This window comes from Empidonax traillii, unplaced genomic scaffold (assembly GCF_003031625.1).
Source record: "Empidonax traillii isolate 1590-97213 ecotype Southwest subspecies unplaced genomic scaffold, ASM303162v1 scaffold56:size2478089, whole genome shotgun sequence".
Classification (NCBI taxonomy): domain Eukaryota; kingdom Metazoa; phylum Chordata; class Aves; order Passeriformes; family Tyrannidae; genus Empidonax; species Empidonax traillii.
The window spans coordinates 2,275,588-2,294,374 of NW_020955249.1; the positions used below are offsets into that span (position 1 = coordinate 2,275,588).

Sequence of the window (18,787 nt, forward strand, 5' to 3'; positions counted from 1 at the left end):
CAGGGGTACTGATGCCCTGCAAGCCCCTGTAAATCTGCACTTAAGACCCCCTGAGCCCTTACTGTACTTCTGCTGCTAACTTTATTCACCTTTGTGTTGTTTATTTCTGTGTTTCCCAGTTAATATCCTGAAGAAAACAGAGCACCACTCTGAGTGTGCTTGCCCTGTGCTCTGTAAGCACCAGGCAGTGCTGCTGCTGCAGCAAAGTTAATTACTTGCCAGTGGCTTGTTTAAAATAGGTGGGAGAGGCTGCAAGGGTTCCACAACAAAGTGATTCTAGTCCTGTAACACAGAAGATGACCACCTGCAGGGCAAATTGTCCCCTTCGATAACCACACGGCGAGCACTTGTGAGAGCAGAGACAAGCAAGAAGCCCACCTCTGAACAGGCTGTTCACAGCACTGCTCCCAATCCAGCTTTGACTTGCCAGAGGTCCCAGTTTGATTGAGACAGCCTGGATAGCAATTAAGAGGACTGGCAGAGAGCAGTACAAAGCCTTGACCACAGGCTATTCACTGCAGCATATACCGAGGTGACTTTCCCCACCTCCACAGCCCTGAGAGCTTGCTGCTGACAATGTTTAATTCTTGAAGTGATAGTGGGGTTTGTTGCTGGACAGTCCTCGTTCTTTTGCCCTCCAACTTGTTTTACAGAGGTGTTGATGAAGCCATCAGGACTGAGTCAAGGGCTTCTCTACACTGATGCTGCCTATAGATAACACCTTCTGCAGCACATGTTCCTGTTCTGACATAGATGTCCCAGTGCAAAAAATATGCAAGGGTGGCCCCAGAATGTTTTGCCCACAGTCAACATAACACAACCCTCCCTCCAGCTTGCATCCATGCCACTGAGTTACCTATGAGCTCTTCTCTGTACACGATCCTCCTTGAAGCCAAATCCACAGCATCCTCGGTTGTCTTCACCTTGTGGTGCTGCTCTTTGCATGAAATGATGTAGCATCAAGACAAAAAGTTGCCCTGGGTTTGACATTTTTGCCTGTGCTTGGGACACTGGGACTGCTGCAGTTTTTAGCCTGTGCCCCATGGAAGTGCTGACTGACTGGGGGTGTGGAGTGAGCCATTTGCTACACAGGATCAGGGAGAAAGGGGTAAGCTGTGTCCAGCTGGGGAGGTTACACTAGCTGGAACACAGGCTGATAAAGGATTTTCTCAGAAGCACATGTGTTTGGCAGATAGACTAGACAGGAAAGGAAAGGAGAGGCCCTTCTTAACCTATGGTCTGTGGTTCACTTTAACACTGACTGTGGCATCTTGGCAAAACATGCCTTAATGTAAGCAGCTGAAGCAAACAGGTCTGGAGCGATCAGCAGAGAAGGTCTGCCAGGCTACAAGGAGCATTCAAACTAAAGCAAAGCCACTAACTGAGGGGATTGCCTACACACAACCTTACCCCACTTTCCCCACCAAAGGGCAAATCTCCCTTCTGACCCTAGTGCCCAAGGGCATAACGTTTGCGGAGCTGAATGGCAAGTTGAGCTCAGAAGCCCCCTTCCAAGAAGAGTCACTTTTTGTCCCCTGAAGCAGAATCCTTTTGTGACCTCATGATTTGATAGATAGTTTTCCTGAAGCGCTGGTCCCGGCTCAGTCTTTTGGCTGCTTCTTTCAGCTCCTCAATGTTTTCAGCTTCTGCATGGGAGAAGACAAAGGACTGGGACTGCTTCACTGAAACAAGAGCAGCACAGAAAGGTCAGCGCTCTCCATCAGGGACACAAAATGAAGATAAAGCTTCACTAGAGCACACAAGCCATGTGATCACCTGGCAGGGGATGAGCTAACTATTTTGCTCTAACAGCTTTACCTCACTGTGTTCAGAGGAGGAAAATGGTGATGGCATGGAAACACACTTTTCTTTACAGCTACCTCTGATTTAAGATGCTACACAGAACCTGATCTAACCTTGCAAGTAGCCACTCTGAGCACCAGATTGGATTGGACAATGTCCAGGTGTTCCTTCCAACTTAACTTAGTCTGTGATTAAGCATTCCAATGAAGTCATATTTAAGCATGTTTTTGGGGAGGGGGCCCAGAACCATCACAGCAGCTAGCTTTAAACATAAATAAAGAAACAGGCAACAAGCATGCAGGGTCAGTGCCTGCTCTCTAGGAAAGGAAGCTCCAGGTAGCACTGTAGCTCCATTCTATCACTAAGGAATATGAAATATGGACAACCTTTGAAGACTTTACTGCTCTGTCAGGCCCATCTGCATGAATCTGCTCTTGCAGAATACAGATTAAAAAGCTGCTTGATACCTACTGTCATTCCATGAAGTACTGGTTCTCCGGCAGCGGAAGCGGCAGCTCTTTATGCGGCGAGTGGCAGCCTTGTGGATGTACACGGAGTTCTTCATGATCACAGGCATCTTGGCCTCCAGCTCGGCATTGCGGATGCACTCTTCAAAGAACTCTGAGAAAAAGACACCACTGTAAGAGTGATGGGACAGACACTCCAAGCAATGAACCAGTCACAAGGGACTGCACTCATTGATGGGCTAAGCCAGATAATGATTATCTTCACAAACAACAATCTATGAAGCTCTCGAACAACATCAAAATGAGCATTTTCAGTGACAAAAACCTATGGTTCCCAAAAAACGTGTACTCAAATTTTAGAAAGAACTGCAGAACACTCCACATCATTCACACAGCTGCTCCTGATTCAACTGACGAAAGCCTCTGATACTGTAATAAAACTTCTCAGCTCTTGCAACAGAGGGTATGAAGCTTCACTCATCATACTTTCTTTGGCAGACTTCTAAAACCAGTCAAGTCTAACTGGGAAAGGGAGGTTTTGGCAACACTGGCATGGGCACATACCTCCAGGCCATACATGGCCAGGAATTTCCTAAAAGCATAGTACAGAGATACATTATAGGCTTCAAACAAAGCCCCACGTCCAAACTCTGACAATGTTATTCTGTCCTGATCTGCCACACAAGCTGCTTTTCCTGGCCTATATCCTCTCCTATGGTCTAACCAGCATCTCTTCTGCCATTCTAGTCTTGCTGTCCTCCTGCCTGTCGCTGGCCCCTTGCTGTGCAAAGGCATCATGTGCTAATGTGCCCAAACTTTTATATGAAAGGGAAGGGCAGGGCAGGGCAGGGCAGGACAGAGCAGCAGGAACCACTTGGAAGGACTAAAGCAATCTGTGCTGAGACCAAAGTTAAGGAAAACATTGGTGGTCCCTCATTTTCTCTAGTGCTCTGCTCATCAATACATTTTTACTTTTTTAAAGAAAACATCCCCCACAATCTAAGGTTGGAAATGCCGTGAAACATTCAATACCAGAGGTTACTCGCTTATACCCTGGTTAGGTAGCTCAGCTCTATAGAATGCTGAACTCAACACATCCACCTTAGCTCTGTTTTCTTAATATAGCTCTTGGACAGTGGGATGAAGTTCCAAATCATGTTAGTTTTCCTCAGTTTAGAAATCTTATGAAGAAACTACTGAATAATATTTATTTTATTTAAATATATAAAAAGTATAAATATGTAAATAGATATAAAACTATTAATACATGTATTTATTCTTTTCTTCTTATTATTCTTTTTATGTAAACAGTGCTCAGAAGGCCAAAGGACTTTTTGACTTTTCTGTATTGGTCCAGTACATCCATCCTTCACTGAAATGAAGCATTAACTGTACAAATACAGCATCTTCATAACCTTTTCCCCCTGAACTATACTTGAGGATGGAAAACAAGCAAGACTTCACACAACTGAAGCTGCTAATGTCAGTTCCCAAACCTGACTCAAGCCAAATGCTAGGGTAATGTCCCTTCAAAATACCCCAAAATTTCCAACCCAAATAAACACAAAAAGGACAAGGAAACAAGGTTAACCTGTGAGGGACATGAGTTTTACACCTGACCGGTGGACTGTAGCTGTCTCGGCACAGCAGTGCTGATGCTGTGATTCAGGTCCAAGTAAGGGTCCAAACTTCACCTGCTGGGTCACCTACCAGCATGTTGCTACAGCAACCACAGTCCTCCTTAAACTGATGTTGCTGCAACCAAGGCTGAGAAAATAATGTCTTGAGGGGAATCAGAAGACTCTATAACTCAGACCTAGTCAGTCCTTATAGCTCTGCCACAGCTTCCCTTTGACATTTTGGAAAGCATTTGATCATTTCCACCTTTAGGTTTGTCTTGCACCCAACAAAGAAAGCTGGGATAATTTTAACCCTCCTTTGAGGGTGAAATACCATAGCACATTATGGCTCCTCAAACGGGCAGTGTGGTGGAGGTACAAGAATTTGGGGAGCACATTATGTGCACTGAGGATCTTCTCTGTGCATCTGGAAAGATGGAAAAAATATTTCCTCTCTCAGACTTTGCTCATCAGCAGAGAGGATGGATGATGGACTTACTTCTCAAGTTACTGACATCTGCTTTCATCTTTTCCTCTTTCTCCTTGTTGCAATGCAGAGAATTTAAGCCTTGCTCCAAGCTCTGCAATGCTTCCTCAGCTTCTCTGAGTCTCTTCTCCAGATCCATGCGTACCTTCACCTCAGCCTGAGGAAAAGAACAAGAGTTGCTGAAAACTGGCTTGTGTCTCAGTAATCATCCTGGTAACTCATAAGGGTCTGTGAGGGACTCACCATGGATGAGAACAAAAAGACAATAGTGACAAAAATCCTTAGAAATACTGTAAGACAATATAAAAGTTGTTCCTCATGTCTTTAGACAGAATCTGAAGTCCAGACTATTTTAGTAATTCTCCTTTACTCTGACTTGCATTTTTCAGAGTTTTTCTCCCATTGCATAAACCATATAGAATCAGAGATGGTACTTCAACACATGAATTTGTGCTAATGCAAGTATTTGCAGATGCGCAGGAACGGGAAGGCATAATTCCAGCTCAGATGGACTTGAGATAAAGGCAGTCAGTTACCACAAAGGGGTGTACAGTACTGAGTTTCAGAAACAAAACATAAGAAAATTTAGAACTAAAGTAATAGCTTAGCAAATCAGAATGACTAATACAGCTTTGTTCAACTTAGCTTCTGTTTGGCCATGTGGAAGGTTACAGGATAAAAAAAAATATTGGAAGTGCAGGAAAAAGAAGAACTGGGGTTTATTTGGACAAAATATTTGTATAAGGAGATTAAGTGTCAAACAGTTAATAATAAACATAACCTTTATGTTATTTAGATTTAAATAACAGTTGCAAGTGTGTAGTATTAAACATATAAACATATGAAATGACAATGAATGTAGATGAAACTTCACTACATTTAAAAGAAAGAAAAGTAAACACAACAGTTACAAGAACCACTTTCTCCAATATCTAAAATATAAAGTATGTCAAACTACGTCTAGATAGCTCAAAAACATATCATTAAGCTATGCAAAGGTAATTGGGCAAAGTATCTTCTGTTACAAAGGAGGGCTGATACCTCAGCTGCATTCCTCTGCTTTTCAACTCAAGCTCTTGCAGGTTACTGAAGATCTTAAGACTGATTTTCTGAGCACAAGTGAGGAGGGAAGATATCTGCTCAGTTCTGCAATGTCCATGTTAACATTTCTTTGAAATAATCTTTATTCTTTTTCTTGCGTGGTTTACTCTTTTACTTTTTTTCTTCCCTTCATCTTTAGATGATGATTTCACAGTAGCAAACTAAAAGACTTGCACTAAACAGGTTAATCAGGCTTCAGAATGAGAAAATAAATAGTAGTGCTGCATAGATACAATGTGGCAACTTCATATGTTACATGAGTGTCATAGAGTGTTTTGGATTGGAAGGGACCTTAAAGGTCATCTAGTTTCAACCCCTCTGCTGTGGACAGTGACAGCTTTCATTAGACCACACTGTTCAGGACCATACAACCTGGTCCTGAACATTTCCAGGGATGGGGCATCCACAGCTTCCCTCGGCAACCTGTTCCAGTGCCTCACCACCCTCACAGCAAAGAATTTCTTCCTAATATCTAATCAAAACCTCTCCTCTTTCAGTTTTAAGCCAATTCCCCTTGTCCTACCACTACATATCCTTGTAAAAATTCCCCCTCCAGCTCTCTTGTAGCCCCCTTGAGGTACTGGAAGGCGCTGTAAGATCTCCTTCTCAGAGCCTTCTCTTATCCAGGCTGAACAACCCAAGCTCTCTCAGCTTGTCTTCGTAGGAGAGGCGCTCCAGTCCTTTGATGATCTTTGTGGTCCTCCTCTGGACTCACTGCAACACGTCTATGTCCTTCCTGGGCTGAGGACCCCAGAACTGGATGCAGTATTCCAGGTGGGGTCTCACAAGGGCAGAGTAGAGGGGCAGAATCACCTCCCTCAACCTGCTGGTCTCAATGCTTTTGATGCAGCCCAGGATATGGTTGGCAACATGAAGCACAGCAAATGAAGATTTGTGACCACAACATGAAAACAAAATAAAACAAAGAGTTTGACTTGATGGGGGATGAACTGAGAGGGAAAATGAGAGCACTTTGGGCCCAGGAACAGCAATATACAACATTTGCAGGGAATACCTTGAGGTCCCTCTCTGCCTGCTGTTTCTCTGCAGTCAGTTCCGAGAGTGAGTTCTGCAGTGCTTGCGACTGGGAAGAGTAAAATTCCCGCTCCTCCTCCAGTGCTCGGGACCGCTCCTCATTCTCCTTCATCCTGGTGCATGGCACAGCAAAGAAAGATGACCATTCCCACCCCAGCACAACTGACAGGAAGGAAAGAGGCTCAGTATCACGATTGGGAAGGCTTAACTATCTGGCTGTCCTGAGCAAAGAGGCACTAACAAGAGCACTGTCTGTGTTTCACTCCAATAATACAGGATTGCTGGAGAAAGCCAGGTGGACAGTCCTTGAAACAGAACAGTCTCAACCCCCAGATGAGGCCCAGAAGCATCAAACACTCCTTAGGGACAGGCCATGAACACCGTCACATGCCCAAATCCTAGTTTGAAAGGACAAGGCCCAAACAGCAGAAAGAAGTTCAGCAGCCCTGCCTCACTCTGTCTCCTTTGAAGTGTTTGTACCCTAAACTCCTCCCATGGGAACCAGACAAGCTTCCAGACTTGTCTTGTGCTGGCAATCAAAAAGCAAGTCAGCAGACAGTCATGTCATTTGGCATCTGTAAGCCTGAGCAGGGCAGAAAAGTCGTCTTCCCTTTATCACACCCAAGAAAGGAAATTATAAAGGATCTTGGCTCTCTGCAGGTCTCAGGATAAACAGGGAAACTGTTTTGAAGTGATATCACTTGAAGCTTGCAAATCTTTTGCCACATCCCTGTGCCTCCCACCTTCAAGGGACAAAACTACCTCTTTTCACACCCCCCTCCTCACACTGGATCACGTCTCATCTCTGATACCACCTCAAGAACCCCTGTCCCCACTTCACCTCTTCTCTGCCAGGAGTTTCTCCTGCAGAAGTTGCTGCATCTTCTCTTCAATCTGTCGCAGGCTGCAGTGCAGTCCCCAGATGGGGCTTTGCTCTTTGTTGGGGCTCGTTGGAGGTGGGACCTGGCTCTCATTTTCTTCCAGCATCTCCAGCATTTGCTGCTTTTCCAGGGAGAGCTCCTTGAAGAAGGACAGAGATTGTGAGTATCAGCCAAGTCTAATGTTGCTGCTCCTGTTCCTGACTGGCTCTTCCCTATTGAGTCCCCCCACCCTTACATGCCTCATTCTGGTTAAAAACATGAATAACAAAATTAGGTTTTCATTTCGTACCTGCCTCATGAGGAGCAAGCCTCCACCACAGCCTTTGCTATGAAGGCAGAGAGAACCTGCAGGCTATACTACCATCAGATCACCTGGTATGACCGAGAAAACTTTGCTTCAGCTGGGCTCTGTATCACTGCTCATCCATTTCTGTGGGGGATTTTGTCATTCATCCCAGCCACCAAATGAACCTGTTCATCTGTACAGGACTTAACCCTGGAGCTAGCAGTATTAGATTCATTCCAAGGCACACCAAAATGCCTAGAGGTGAGAAGTGGTCACTCACCTCTAGGGTGTTCTGTAAGGACTGTGTCAGGCTTCGCAACTCTTTCTTTTCTTCCTCCACTCCTTTAAGGGATCGGGCTGTGAGCTCCAGCTCCCTAAAGAAGCAAAAAGGGGGAACAGCTATTGTAGCGGAACACTAGCCCCCCAGACCACACTCAGACTTCACAGGCTGTGGATCTCTTGGTGAAGGCAGTCCCAGAGAGTCAGGAGCTTGCCAGGAAGCATCACATCCTGCCTTGAACACACTATGGGCATTCAGGAACTTTACTGTGCCTCTTGATCATCAAACCAAACCCAACTGTCAGTGTGCTTCTCTAGCAAGGGCAGGGCCATGGTTGCAACTGGAAGAGTTCAGACAGCACAGTCATATTTAAGCAGAAGTAGGACTATGAAAACAAAAATGGTTTGCAAAATCATACTGAGGTGTTATTTAGGGAGAGAAAAAGAAAAAAAAAAAAAGAGGGCAATGGCTAAACAGCCCTTTCAACACTCAGGGCAAAGCATTTTTATCCTTCCCTTTCTAAATACATTTTCCACTTACATTTTGCATAGTGTAATTCTTAAAATGACAAAACTCATCTTGGTGAGGCAACATTATCATCCACCCATTGTCATTGAGCTGATGGTGGAAAACCAGATCCATATGTTTGGACCCCACAGGGCTGGTTAGCCAACCAAAGTAGTTGCCTCTCTTTGAAATCCTCTCTAGCACCTCCGTTGTCACTCTACCCCAACCAATCTGGGGTTTGCTCATGTCCCAGACCTTTGAAAATAAATTGCTGGAGCCCTGAATGCAAAATTAAACTAAGCTGTATTCTACTGGTCACACAAGCAACAGCAAACGCAGCCAAACAGTCCACAACCATTCCTGTTTTGGTCAATATAGCATCTATTCTCCTTCCTACATGCACAAAAATAGTTGGATTTTACAAACTGTTTTGATTCACTGCCACAGTGGTGCTTTTGCCCAGTGTGGGAGCTGGTGACCTTTTCCTGCCCTGCTCAGTCTGCTGCCTTACCGTCTGATCTCTTCCTGCTCCAGCCGCAGCTCCCGCACCACCTCTTCAAACTGCTGCTTCTCTGCTTCCAGGATCTGGTTCAGACGCTCGAGTTCCTGGAACAGAAAAGAAGACAGGAATGTACTCTGCCTACACGGTTAGGAAAGGTATCCCTGTTAACAATGCCTGGGACTTTAAACCCGTCATTTAACCCAAACTGTGCAGAGCCATGAAGTTTCTGATCACAACACACTTTTGTCCAGGGGCAATTAGAAGGGATTTGAAGTTAGCTGAGGATTTTCAGACATCCAGATGCCCCAGTCAGGTTACTAAGCACACAGAGATCCCAGACATGCTCTCCGCAGAGGTCAGCTCTGATGCATATATACAGAAGGTCCAAAACTCCCTGGGAATGCTGGACTCCACATGTATGTACCATTTCCAGGCACCCACATGTGCAAGTACAGATAGTCCTGACAGGAGTGTGACAGCCCCAGAATTGCTGTGCCTGACGTGTAATTTTTCTACTCGCTCTGCCTTGCTCTCCACCCCCACTGGGGCAGGAAAACACAAACCGTTCGGTTACACCTTTACACAGTTTAATCAGCCTGTCACTATCTTCGTGCTGATAAAACCACGCTTAAAGAGCACCAAATATTACAAGCTGTCCTCAAGCAGCGAAACAGCCTCTTCCCCTAATCTACAGGAAGCAGTTGTACTGAGACCTACTGCAGATGGAGGAAGACAGGGACAAAATACAGCAAGGGTCCCTCTCCTGGACAGGTCCCTTTGCAGCTACAGCTGCTCAGCAGAACTGCTGCGGGCCCAGGCTACTCACAAAACAGCACTGACACTGGATAAATTAATATTAAGAGTCTTGCTCCATGGTGCAGATACGTGGTTTGAGCTTCTTTCCCAACATACTTCTCTGAAGCCTTCAGGCTCTCAGCAGGTCAGACTGCCACAGATCAGTGAGATCTACATTCAGTTCTTCACAGTACCAAACTCCTTCAAACTAACCTGGCCCCATCTGCTCTTTGTGGGCAATGGGGTTACTGTGCATGGCTTTTTAAGAGCAGAGATTTGTTCCAGGATCTTCAGACAAGGGCATTTCCCTCCCCATGGCTGTGGGCTGTGCAGCAGGCTACTTCACCAGAAGGGGATGTCTCTCTGCAAAGGCAGAAGCAGCTTAGCCCTAAAGGAGAGTCCAAGCCACCTTTGGATTTTATCTCTCCGGAAATGTATGCAAGAAAAATATAGGCCTGAGAAGCCAAGGTCAGCATTGCCATCTTCTCCTAAAGAGGGGCAATGGTCGTTTTGGATGAACTGGAATAGAACATGAGGCACTTTGCAAGGTTGTAACATGGTATTCTACATCCAAGCAGACTTCTCTACTGTGTAGTAGGACAATCCTTTTGCACTTGCCATGACTTTATGATGGTGCTATAAAAATCAGTATGGTTTTGCTGTAAATGTGAGAATGAGCTACTCTTACTATATTAAGCAAATATAAGTTAGGAATAGTTTGGAAAACAATTAAAAACTTGGCAAAGCAACCTGGTTTAGTGAAAGATGTCCCTGGTCATGGCAGAGAGGCTGGAACTAGGTGATCTTTAAGGCCCCTTCCAACCCAGACCATTCTATGATTCTCAGATAAATTAAGGTATAATTGTCGCCTCTAAGGGAGTGCTCTCATGATTTTTCTCTAGTGCAATATTTATTATTTTCCCCATCTCTGGTGTGTCAAAAAAACAAACCACATTGCTTTTCCTGCTCCTTGTTTTTCTACACTAGAGAAACTACGCTAGAACCATGTCTGTTTACTTGCTTTCTAACTGTGGAGACAGGTCTTGATTGCCACAGTCTTCACTGCCAAATAACAATTGTGTAATTCAAACCAGTGAATATGAATTTCATTCCATTTTCCTCCCTGATCCTCTTGGAGATGTAATCACAAGCACACTGCGTGGAAAGTAACACAGAAAGGGAGCAGGGATACACCTCCAAGACCCATCTCATGACAGGTCTTATTTCTCTCTTCATCCACAGGATCTAGAGCTTGGCTGGAGACCCTTGTGGCTCCACAAGCCTCTGTCCCTTAACCCTGTCATGCCTTCCAACCAACGACTCTCAGAATCCCAGGCCTGCCATATGGAAGTTAAAGGAAATAGGCTTGGCATGAACACTCACCTCTTTTTGCTCCCTTTGCAGACATAGCTCTTCTGTTTCCTCCATTAGCTTATCTGCAAGCACACAAACAAAGGCCAAGCATAGAGAAAAGCATTTTATATCCTGGGGATATTTACAAACACGAAATACTGACTTTCTGAAGCATTCCCTATTCCTTTGTGTGCATCTGTCTGGGAGGCTCCCAAGTCTAAGACGGCACTTAATGGGATGTTCTGTAACTTCCCTCCTGCCAAACAACTGAATAAACTAAACAACCACATTGAGAAGAAACCTTAGAAGGAGCACACAGCAATGTTCTTGAAGAACATTAATTCACTAACCTCCACTGTCCTCTAGCTGAGTCAGGAAAATATTCTTATCTCTGTTTCACAGATGAGGAAACAAAGGCAGAGAAGGGTTAAGTGAGTGCACAGGGTCACACACCATGTACCAGCAGTCAGTTCTCCTGCAGCTCAGTGCCTCATCCCCACCTGCCTGCCTAGCACATCATCCTCTCCTTACTCCTTAGCCCTCTGGGCATCACTGCCAGCTCCCTATTGTCACTTTGGGGTGTCCCAGCCAAGCCCAGAAATCAGTCTCCTAAACCTAGCCACAAAATCTTTGCTGTACCGAGCAGTTCCCCTCAACATCAGTTGCGCTTGTCTACCGAAGACACACACCCACCAGAGGCCCTGCTCTGCTCCTTACCCTGCAGCCTGACGCTGTGCAATGCCCTGACCTCAGAGGCTCTCCCTCAGGCAGCTCTCGGCCACACTTCCAGGAAGATAGACAGAAACACACTCCTCACAGTTAAGCCTAAGGTTTAGCTCTCAGCTCTGCCACCAAGCTGCCCTGTGAGCAGGGCACATTCACTGTAGCACTTTTACATTAAGTTTTCCGCATATCAGGTGAGTGGGACGCTACTGGTTTCCCTGGTACTAGATACCTGATGACTGCTACTGCTGGCAGGATTACTACTGCTAGGAGGAACGCAGACTTCACCTCCTGCCCACAGCAGGACTCTTGCTGCCAGAGAAATAGTGTTACATTACTAGAGCTCTGCTGAGCACCACTGCCGCCTTTTCTTTCCCCTCTTGACCTCTTTCTCCTGGCCAGGACCCAGCACAGATTCACTGTAATTACACAGAGGCTCTTCCACAACCCCCCTTCTGCCCCTCCTGGGGGACCCAACCCCTGGACTTGATGGCCCTCTATAAAGTCCATGTCTGAGAGTGAAACCTGGATCCTAACTAGGTGGGAAGAAGGTGGGATCCACTCAGTGTGGATTCAGGGAATTCCCTCAAGCAGTGTTTACTTCCTCCAAAGAACCTTGATCTGCTGCCAGGAACAGTGTCTGACCTCAAAGTTTAACTACAGGATGGACACAGATCACTGAAGGTAAGGCTAATGAGGCAGAAGCCTCAGCAGTTATATAGAAATAGACAGTTGCTGTCAAAAGAAAGTAACCAGTTGTGACAATTGACCAGCTCTGAATGTTCCTGTCACGGACCAAAGAACCCAGTGAAATATATATTTTATATTCCAAATATCTCCTGTTTGCCACAGAATGTGTATTCTTCTATTCCTCCATCACCTTTTATCGTACTAAGGATCTCTTCAGTCTTTTAGGCTCTTTAGTCTGCTCTGGTGATTGTAAAATAACGTTTTGACAAAGTTTTCCTGTTTCTAATCTTCCTCCTGTTCCTGTCCCTCCAGGTCCTCCTTTCAGCACTCCCCATTATCCCTTTGTCAGATGTGGAGCCCCTTCTCCCTCCCTGCCTCACATATGAGCCCATCCATCACCTAACATGTGTGAATGGAGCTTAGATGGCCAGAATGAATATCCCTTGACACTTGAATTATGATCACTGTTGCATGTGAGACCATCTACTGAGATCACCCCTGATCATCATGGATGCAAAAGTACAAAAAGCTCTTCAAGATTCCTTTGGTAGCTTGGTGATTAGGAGTAGACACTATGAGCCCCTGCTCAAGGCATCACTTACCTGAAGCACTCAAATTGCTGCCAGCTTGTTTAAAGCAGATGACTGTCCAGACAACTCACTGGGCCCACACATGTGACCAGCAGCCCTCAGATCAGAAGGGCTCTTAGAATGCTCTGACATGGAGGGCATCTGGGTTAAAACGGCGACTCCCTTGACTCTTGCTATAGGTGATGCAGCAAAGAGACAGTTGGACCTCCCAAGGCAGTCAGAGCATCCAAGGTATTGCCATCCAGAGTCTGGAAGGGGATTGGACTAGACAACCTACAGAAGTGCCTTTCCACCTAAACTGTTCTGTGTTCATCTGGACAAACTGTTCTCTCTCCACTGTCCATGGAGAGAGCACTGACAAATTATCCACTGCCATCAGACACCTCAAACAAGCCCATGTAAATGCTCCCACTTCCAACACGAACAGTGTGAGCAAACACAAAGTTCAAATAGAGTAAGACCAAAAATCCTCCAGCTAGTTGAAGAAAACTCATGCATGAAAAGCTGTGATCAACCTCAGAAGTATCAGTCCTGTGTGATTTAGGGAGACAGGCTGTTTGCCTGGTAAGCAGCTGAAACCAACACATCCAAATATCTCAGTAAACACTTGTATAGACCAGCCATGAGACCAGCCAGGACTGCAGCATGTTGGCCAAAGCACATTCTTGTTTTCACACTCCAAACAGATGTCCAAATCCTACCTTAACCTTTGCATGTTTTGACTCCCTTCAAACCTGAGTTTCAGCTGCTGACTACTCAAAAGTTTCACCCAGTAACAGTCAACAGTAAAAATCTGTAGCTGCTTGGCTTGACCACGCTGTCAACTCTAGAAAAAGCAAAGTAGCTATTTTGGGGTTTATGGCTTTTGGAAGTAAGAGTTTCTTACCTAAATACTCCTGTTTCTCCTTGGCCAGCTGCAGTCCTTGGGCTTCCAGGCTCTCAATCATAGCCTCTCCCAGCTGGGCATTCTTCCAAGTCCTAGGGAAAGCAGACACAAAACAGGCAATGTAAAGGAGCTAAGGGTCCTACAGACCGAGACAGGGGTCCCAGCCTAGCTAACTACCAAGCAATTTAAACATGCAGACTTTCATCATTTGAGACAGTGATTCTTTAAATTTTTCTCCACAAATGAAATGGAGAAATTTCCCTGACACTGAGTGATATTTTTTTCTTTTTTAATACATAAGCTGTATGTTAACACCTCACAACTATTCAAATGTTATTTTCCAGTCTTTTAGAGATTTCTACACTGATCTTAAGCTTAAGGACTCTCCAGACCAATTCAGCACATCCACAGCCTCCAACTGAAACAGGATGTATCTGGAACCCTTTAAAATGATCCTGACAGACTTTAGGACCAGATTTTAGCTTTTAACTCAAATAACTTCCCCCTGCTAACAACATTGTCTTCTACAATCTTTCCAGTATTTTGCTGTTATAGTTACTCTTCCCCTTCAAACATTAACCATTTATTGAATTCTTCCCATAGCCTTCTATCTTCAGTCTTTCCAATATCCACCATCCACCCTGGAACCAACCAATCCCTCCTCTGCTACTTATAAGCCACTAGGACTTGGTGTCTGGCCCTACACTGTGAGTTAAGTGCCTCTTCCCGTGAAAACAAAGAAGAACCAGAGATAAAAGCCAGACTAGATGCTGGCAAGTAGGGAACGTTAAAGGAAGCAAGCATATTCAAAGAGCACCTTGTGTTACTGTAGGACCACTGGCCGGAGGATCTCAAGTCACTTAAAGACTTTATGAAACTAAGCTACAAGAAAGGCCTGTGGAGCAGATGCCCATTACTGACTGAGTTGATGGACTGGATAGGCTTTAACACAGATATTAAATACCAAGGAGAAACAAATCAAAAACAGAACCAGCAATGGAGCTTGCTGCTCACTTCTATTGGTGTTTCATTAGGAAAAAAAAAATCAACACACATAAAATGCATAACATTAAAACATATTTCAAATTGATTCTAATATATTTATATAGATGTACATACAGGAACAGCAATTGCTGCCCAGAAATTCTGCCATCTTTATTAAATCCTGAGGGAGCTTATTAATATTAAATATCTGTGAGCCTTCCTGTACCAAGCCTCTTTGTGAACCATTTGGAATTGTAGCTTTTTGGAAACCATTAAGTTGGCAATCTTTTATAAAACAATTTCAAGGCAACCTGTACTTTGTCTCTTACAAAAAACAGACAAATAAATTAAACACGCGCCACCCCAGGGACCAGGCAGCTCACGGCTCCAGCAGCCCACGCACTGCCTTGTGCTCCTTGCAGATAGCTGTGCCTCTTTTCAGCTAATGAGGATCATTCTAAAGTGCAGAGGAAATTAGAACACTAATTAAAAAGGTGCTGTTTTGCCCACAGGTAGACATCTTCACCTTGAGTGAGAACGTGTGGGTGTGAATGTGTTTTTTCACTAACCTTCTCTCACACAGAATCAATCTCATCCCAGAGAAGCCAACAGCAAAACAGCTCAAGAGGGGAGTGGGGGGGACAGCAGAGTTTATCATATGATTACATGGAGGGTTTCAAAACAGCTGTAGCCTTTAAGGTGTCTATTTATTAGATTCATGTTTCCAGGGCCCCTTCCCTTCCCCAGCCTAACAAGATGTGTCTCTGTCTGTAACTCAAAGGTTACTAAGAGAAAAAAACCCCGAAGCTGTATAGTTATCTGCATTTATTATACACCTCAATCACTGTCTGTTCCAGTCCTTTTGCAGCACTGGGAACACCTCTCTAGTTTTGCCTGCATTTTACCTTTCTTGGGAGCAGCCACAACCAGTTTTTGGAGACACTTAGCACTTCATGGTCCACAGGACATATGTTCCATGTTACTTTTGCTGCCTCCATTGCCCACAAAGTTTACTTTTAACAAATTCAGGAAATGCTCAGTGGAGTGAGCTGTGGAGAGAGAGAGTGTTACGTGCACCTCTCTCCCTAACTAGCAGAAGAAAAAGCCTCTTTGGGTGGGAAGAGAGCCTGGTGGTCTAGGAGTCAGGGCTTTGTGCATTTCCAAAAAGCTTTCGAGATCTGGCAAGTGTGGTAAGTCCAAGCCACAACACGTTAGAAGGGTGGAGAGACCATCAGTTCTTCTCTGCACTGAATAAGCCATTTCCCTATCAAACTATGAGGCTTGGAAAGGAATGAAGAGCTGAAGATTTCACTGAGCAGACTACGACAGTGGAGGCAATAAGCAGTTGTGCAGGTACACACCCCCCCACCCAACCAAGATGTAAAGAGACAGCAGACAAATCTGACACAAAGGAGAGAGGATAGAAAACATTTCCAGATTGGGTTTCTTTCTTCCTATTTTCCCTATTTCTGTATCTCACTCTACGTAATCTGTTTTAGGGATTTTTTTGAGGATGTTTGTGCGAGGTTTTTTTGTTCCTTTAGTTGGTTTTAAATAATAAGGGAGACTACAGGATGATTACAACTAAGTGCTGCAGTGCCACCGGCAGTGCAATCTCCGTCTAGGAACAACATGGCACTATAACAGGTTGTCTAGAATATTTGATCTGTATCCTTTTGGCTTTCCTGTTCATTGCAGATCAATTTACTGGCCCATGCTGGCCTTTCTGGCTGCCGCTTGACCCTGCTAGCATAAGCCACATAACCTGTGCTTTTCGTGACATGCAGGCTATCCTCAGCACAGGTGAAGCTGGCACTGGAGCTGCACTGCTCTCCTCTGATACAAGAACAGAAGCAGAGAGGGGAGGGAAGAAGGTGTCTGATGCAGATTTTCAGCTAGGTGCGGGTAGTCTGCTACATGATAGCAGCCACTATCTGGCTTCTGTTTTAAACACTACTGCTGGAATATCGAAGCAAGGAATAGAGAAAAGGCTGGGTCTCCGACATATGCAGCCGTGCAGGGCTTGCTTGTAAGCATGCCTCTGGAGCTCTGTTGCCACGCTCCTTCCCTCCCGTACACACCTGAAACACGAATTGCCCTTGGCAATTAACATTGAAGGGAAATGCAGGCCTGTGCTAACTGAATAACAAACTCCAGATTGCTTAAGGGCTAAATCTGTGCCTCTTCTTCCCTGCAGTGGCCAAGTCTGCTAGTGCTGAGTGGGTGACAGACTTCTGCCTTGGGTCTTATGTCCTATGGGACTCCTACTCCCAGGAAACTAATGGACAGCTTTGTGTTGCAGTTCATACACTACTATCGAGGTAACAGCTTGCCCCAGCACCCAAGCCAGGCACACTGCAGCAGTACAGAGCTTGGCTTGTGCTGATCCACCATAACACTGGGTTCCCCAATAATTACAAACTAATATTTTGAGCCTCACAACATTGAAATTAACTGAGACACTGCCTTTACCATGTACACACTGGCATTACAAATAGAACATCTTTTGTCCCTATAGTGACAAGACATCACATACACACGTCGTAATGCAGCCAGGAAGGGCAGAGCAAAGTGCTCATTGCTTTAAGCCTCATGGGTGAGGAGTAGGCTCTGCTCTACAGACTCGAGAAGTTTCCATACCTGGTTTGGGAAAGTCAAATCCCTGTTTCAGTGTTACATCTTCTGCACCCGCTGAGATTTAGAAGGAGCCTGCTCTGGTTTTGCAAGACAGCTGCTCCTTGCACTGCCAAGCTCCTGGGTGCTGAGGGATTGCAGAAATGGAGGCCCACAACCTGCAAATCTCTCTCCAGCATTCTCAGCAGACTGTGAGCTCAGTACTGTATGCATATAGCAGTCAAACCCTCTCACCCCTGTAGGCGGGTTGGAAATGCTTTGCTAACACCTCCTCTCCTGGGACTTAACCTGCCTCTGCATTTCAGAATTAAACTGTCTTGTGAGGCCAAATGCTGCTGCTGTGTGGCCTGAGCACCCTGAGATCTGAGCAGAACGGATGCACACCCTAAGGACACACAATTTCTTCAGGGCTGTTACTGACACCTTGTCATGACCAGTACTGTGCTGGTGAGGTCCTTGCCCCTAGCAGGATGTAGAGCCACATGGACAGCTGCTCACAAGCTTCATGCCTTTCCTATTCTGCTCTTACTCTACCTCAAATTCTTACAGAGAGGTTTTCTGACCCCCACCTTTGTCACACGCTCAGACCCTGCTACGCACACAGAATGGACTAGGAGGGCTCCCATTCAGCCCAGGTTCCACCTTTCAGAGGTGAGGGAGAGAGAGGGACAGCAGAGGGCACTCAGCACCTCAGCATTTGCCAGATGACAGCCTGGGGCTGGGAGCAAAGAGCCATACTGTACACCACACTGCATACCAAGGTGGGAAGCTTTGTGTCAGTTTTAGAGCATTCCCATTTAGGGAAAGAATAGGTCCAGGAGACAAGTGAAGCTCTTACTGGTTTTGAGGAGCTTGTCTGACTTCCCATAGCCCTTCTAGTCAGGCTTCTTCCTCTTTCTCCTTTACACATCTACAGAGCAGATCAAACTGAACAAGGAATTGAAAGAAGCTTACACTTTTCCAGACTCCTGTAGCATCTCCAGCCACTGAGCCTGCTCAAACTCTGATTCAGCTGCTAGAACAATGTTACCCTGGAAGAGGGGAGGGGAGGGGAGAAAAAACCCAGATTAGAGAGGCTGGTGCCTTATGCACCTCTGTGCACTCAGGGCATGAACTGAACACAGCCAGCACCGCAGTGGAGGGAGGAAAGCCCACCACAGTCTT

At 45.4% G+C, this 18,787-nt stretch overlaps 1 protein-coding gene across 4 annotated transcripts in view; it reads right to left on the reverse strand.

Annotated features, from left to right (window-relative positions):
• Positions 1 to 537: 537 nt before the first annotated feature.
• Positions 538 to 18,787, reverse strand: part of PLEKHD1 (pleckstrin homology and coiled-coil domain containing D1) — a 29,462-nt gene continuing 11,212 nt past the window's right edge. For 3 of the 4 annotated variants that reach the window (XM_027879699.1, XM_027879700.1, XM_027879701.1), the window contains exons 5-14: positions 18,578 to 18,654; positions 14,006 to 14,097; positions 11,147 to 11,199; positions 8,978 to 9,072; positions 7,960 to 8,053; positions 7,354 to 7,532; positions 6,493 to 6,625; positions 4,389 to 4,533; positions 2,275 to 2,424; positions 538 to 1,682 (exon numbers count right to left, since the gene is read on the reverse strand). In XM_027879699.1, the coding sequence (XP_027735500.1) occupies positions 1,522 to 1,682; positions 2,275 to 2,424; positions 4,389 to 4,533; positions 6,493 to 6,625; positions 7,354 to 7,532; positions 7,960 to 8,053; positions 8,978 to 9,072; positions 11,147 to 11,199; positions 14,006 to 14,097; positions 18,578 to 18,654 (1,179 nt within the window). In that variant the 3' untranslated portion in view covers positions 538 to 1,521. Of the gene's footprint in view, positions 1,683 to 2,270; positions 2,425 to 4,388; positions 4,534 to 6,492; positions 6,626 to 7,353; positions 7,533 to 7,959; positions 8,054 to 8,977; positions 9,073 to 11,146; positions 11,200 to 14,005; positions 14,098 to 18,577; positions 18,655 to 18,787 lie in introns of all 4 variants that reach the window. The other variant, XM_027879702.1, reaches the window with a different exon arrangement.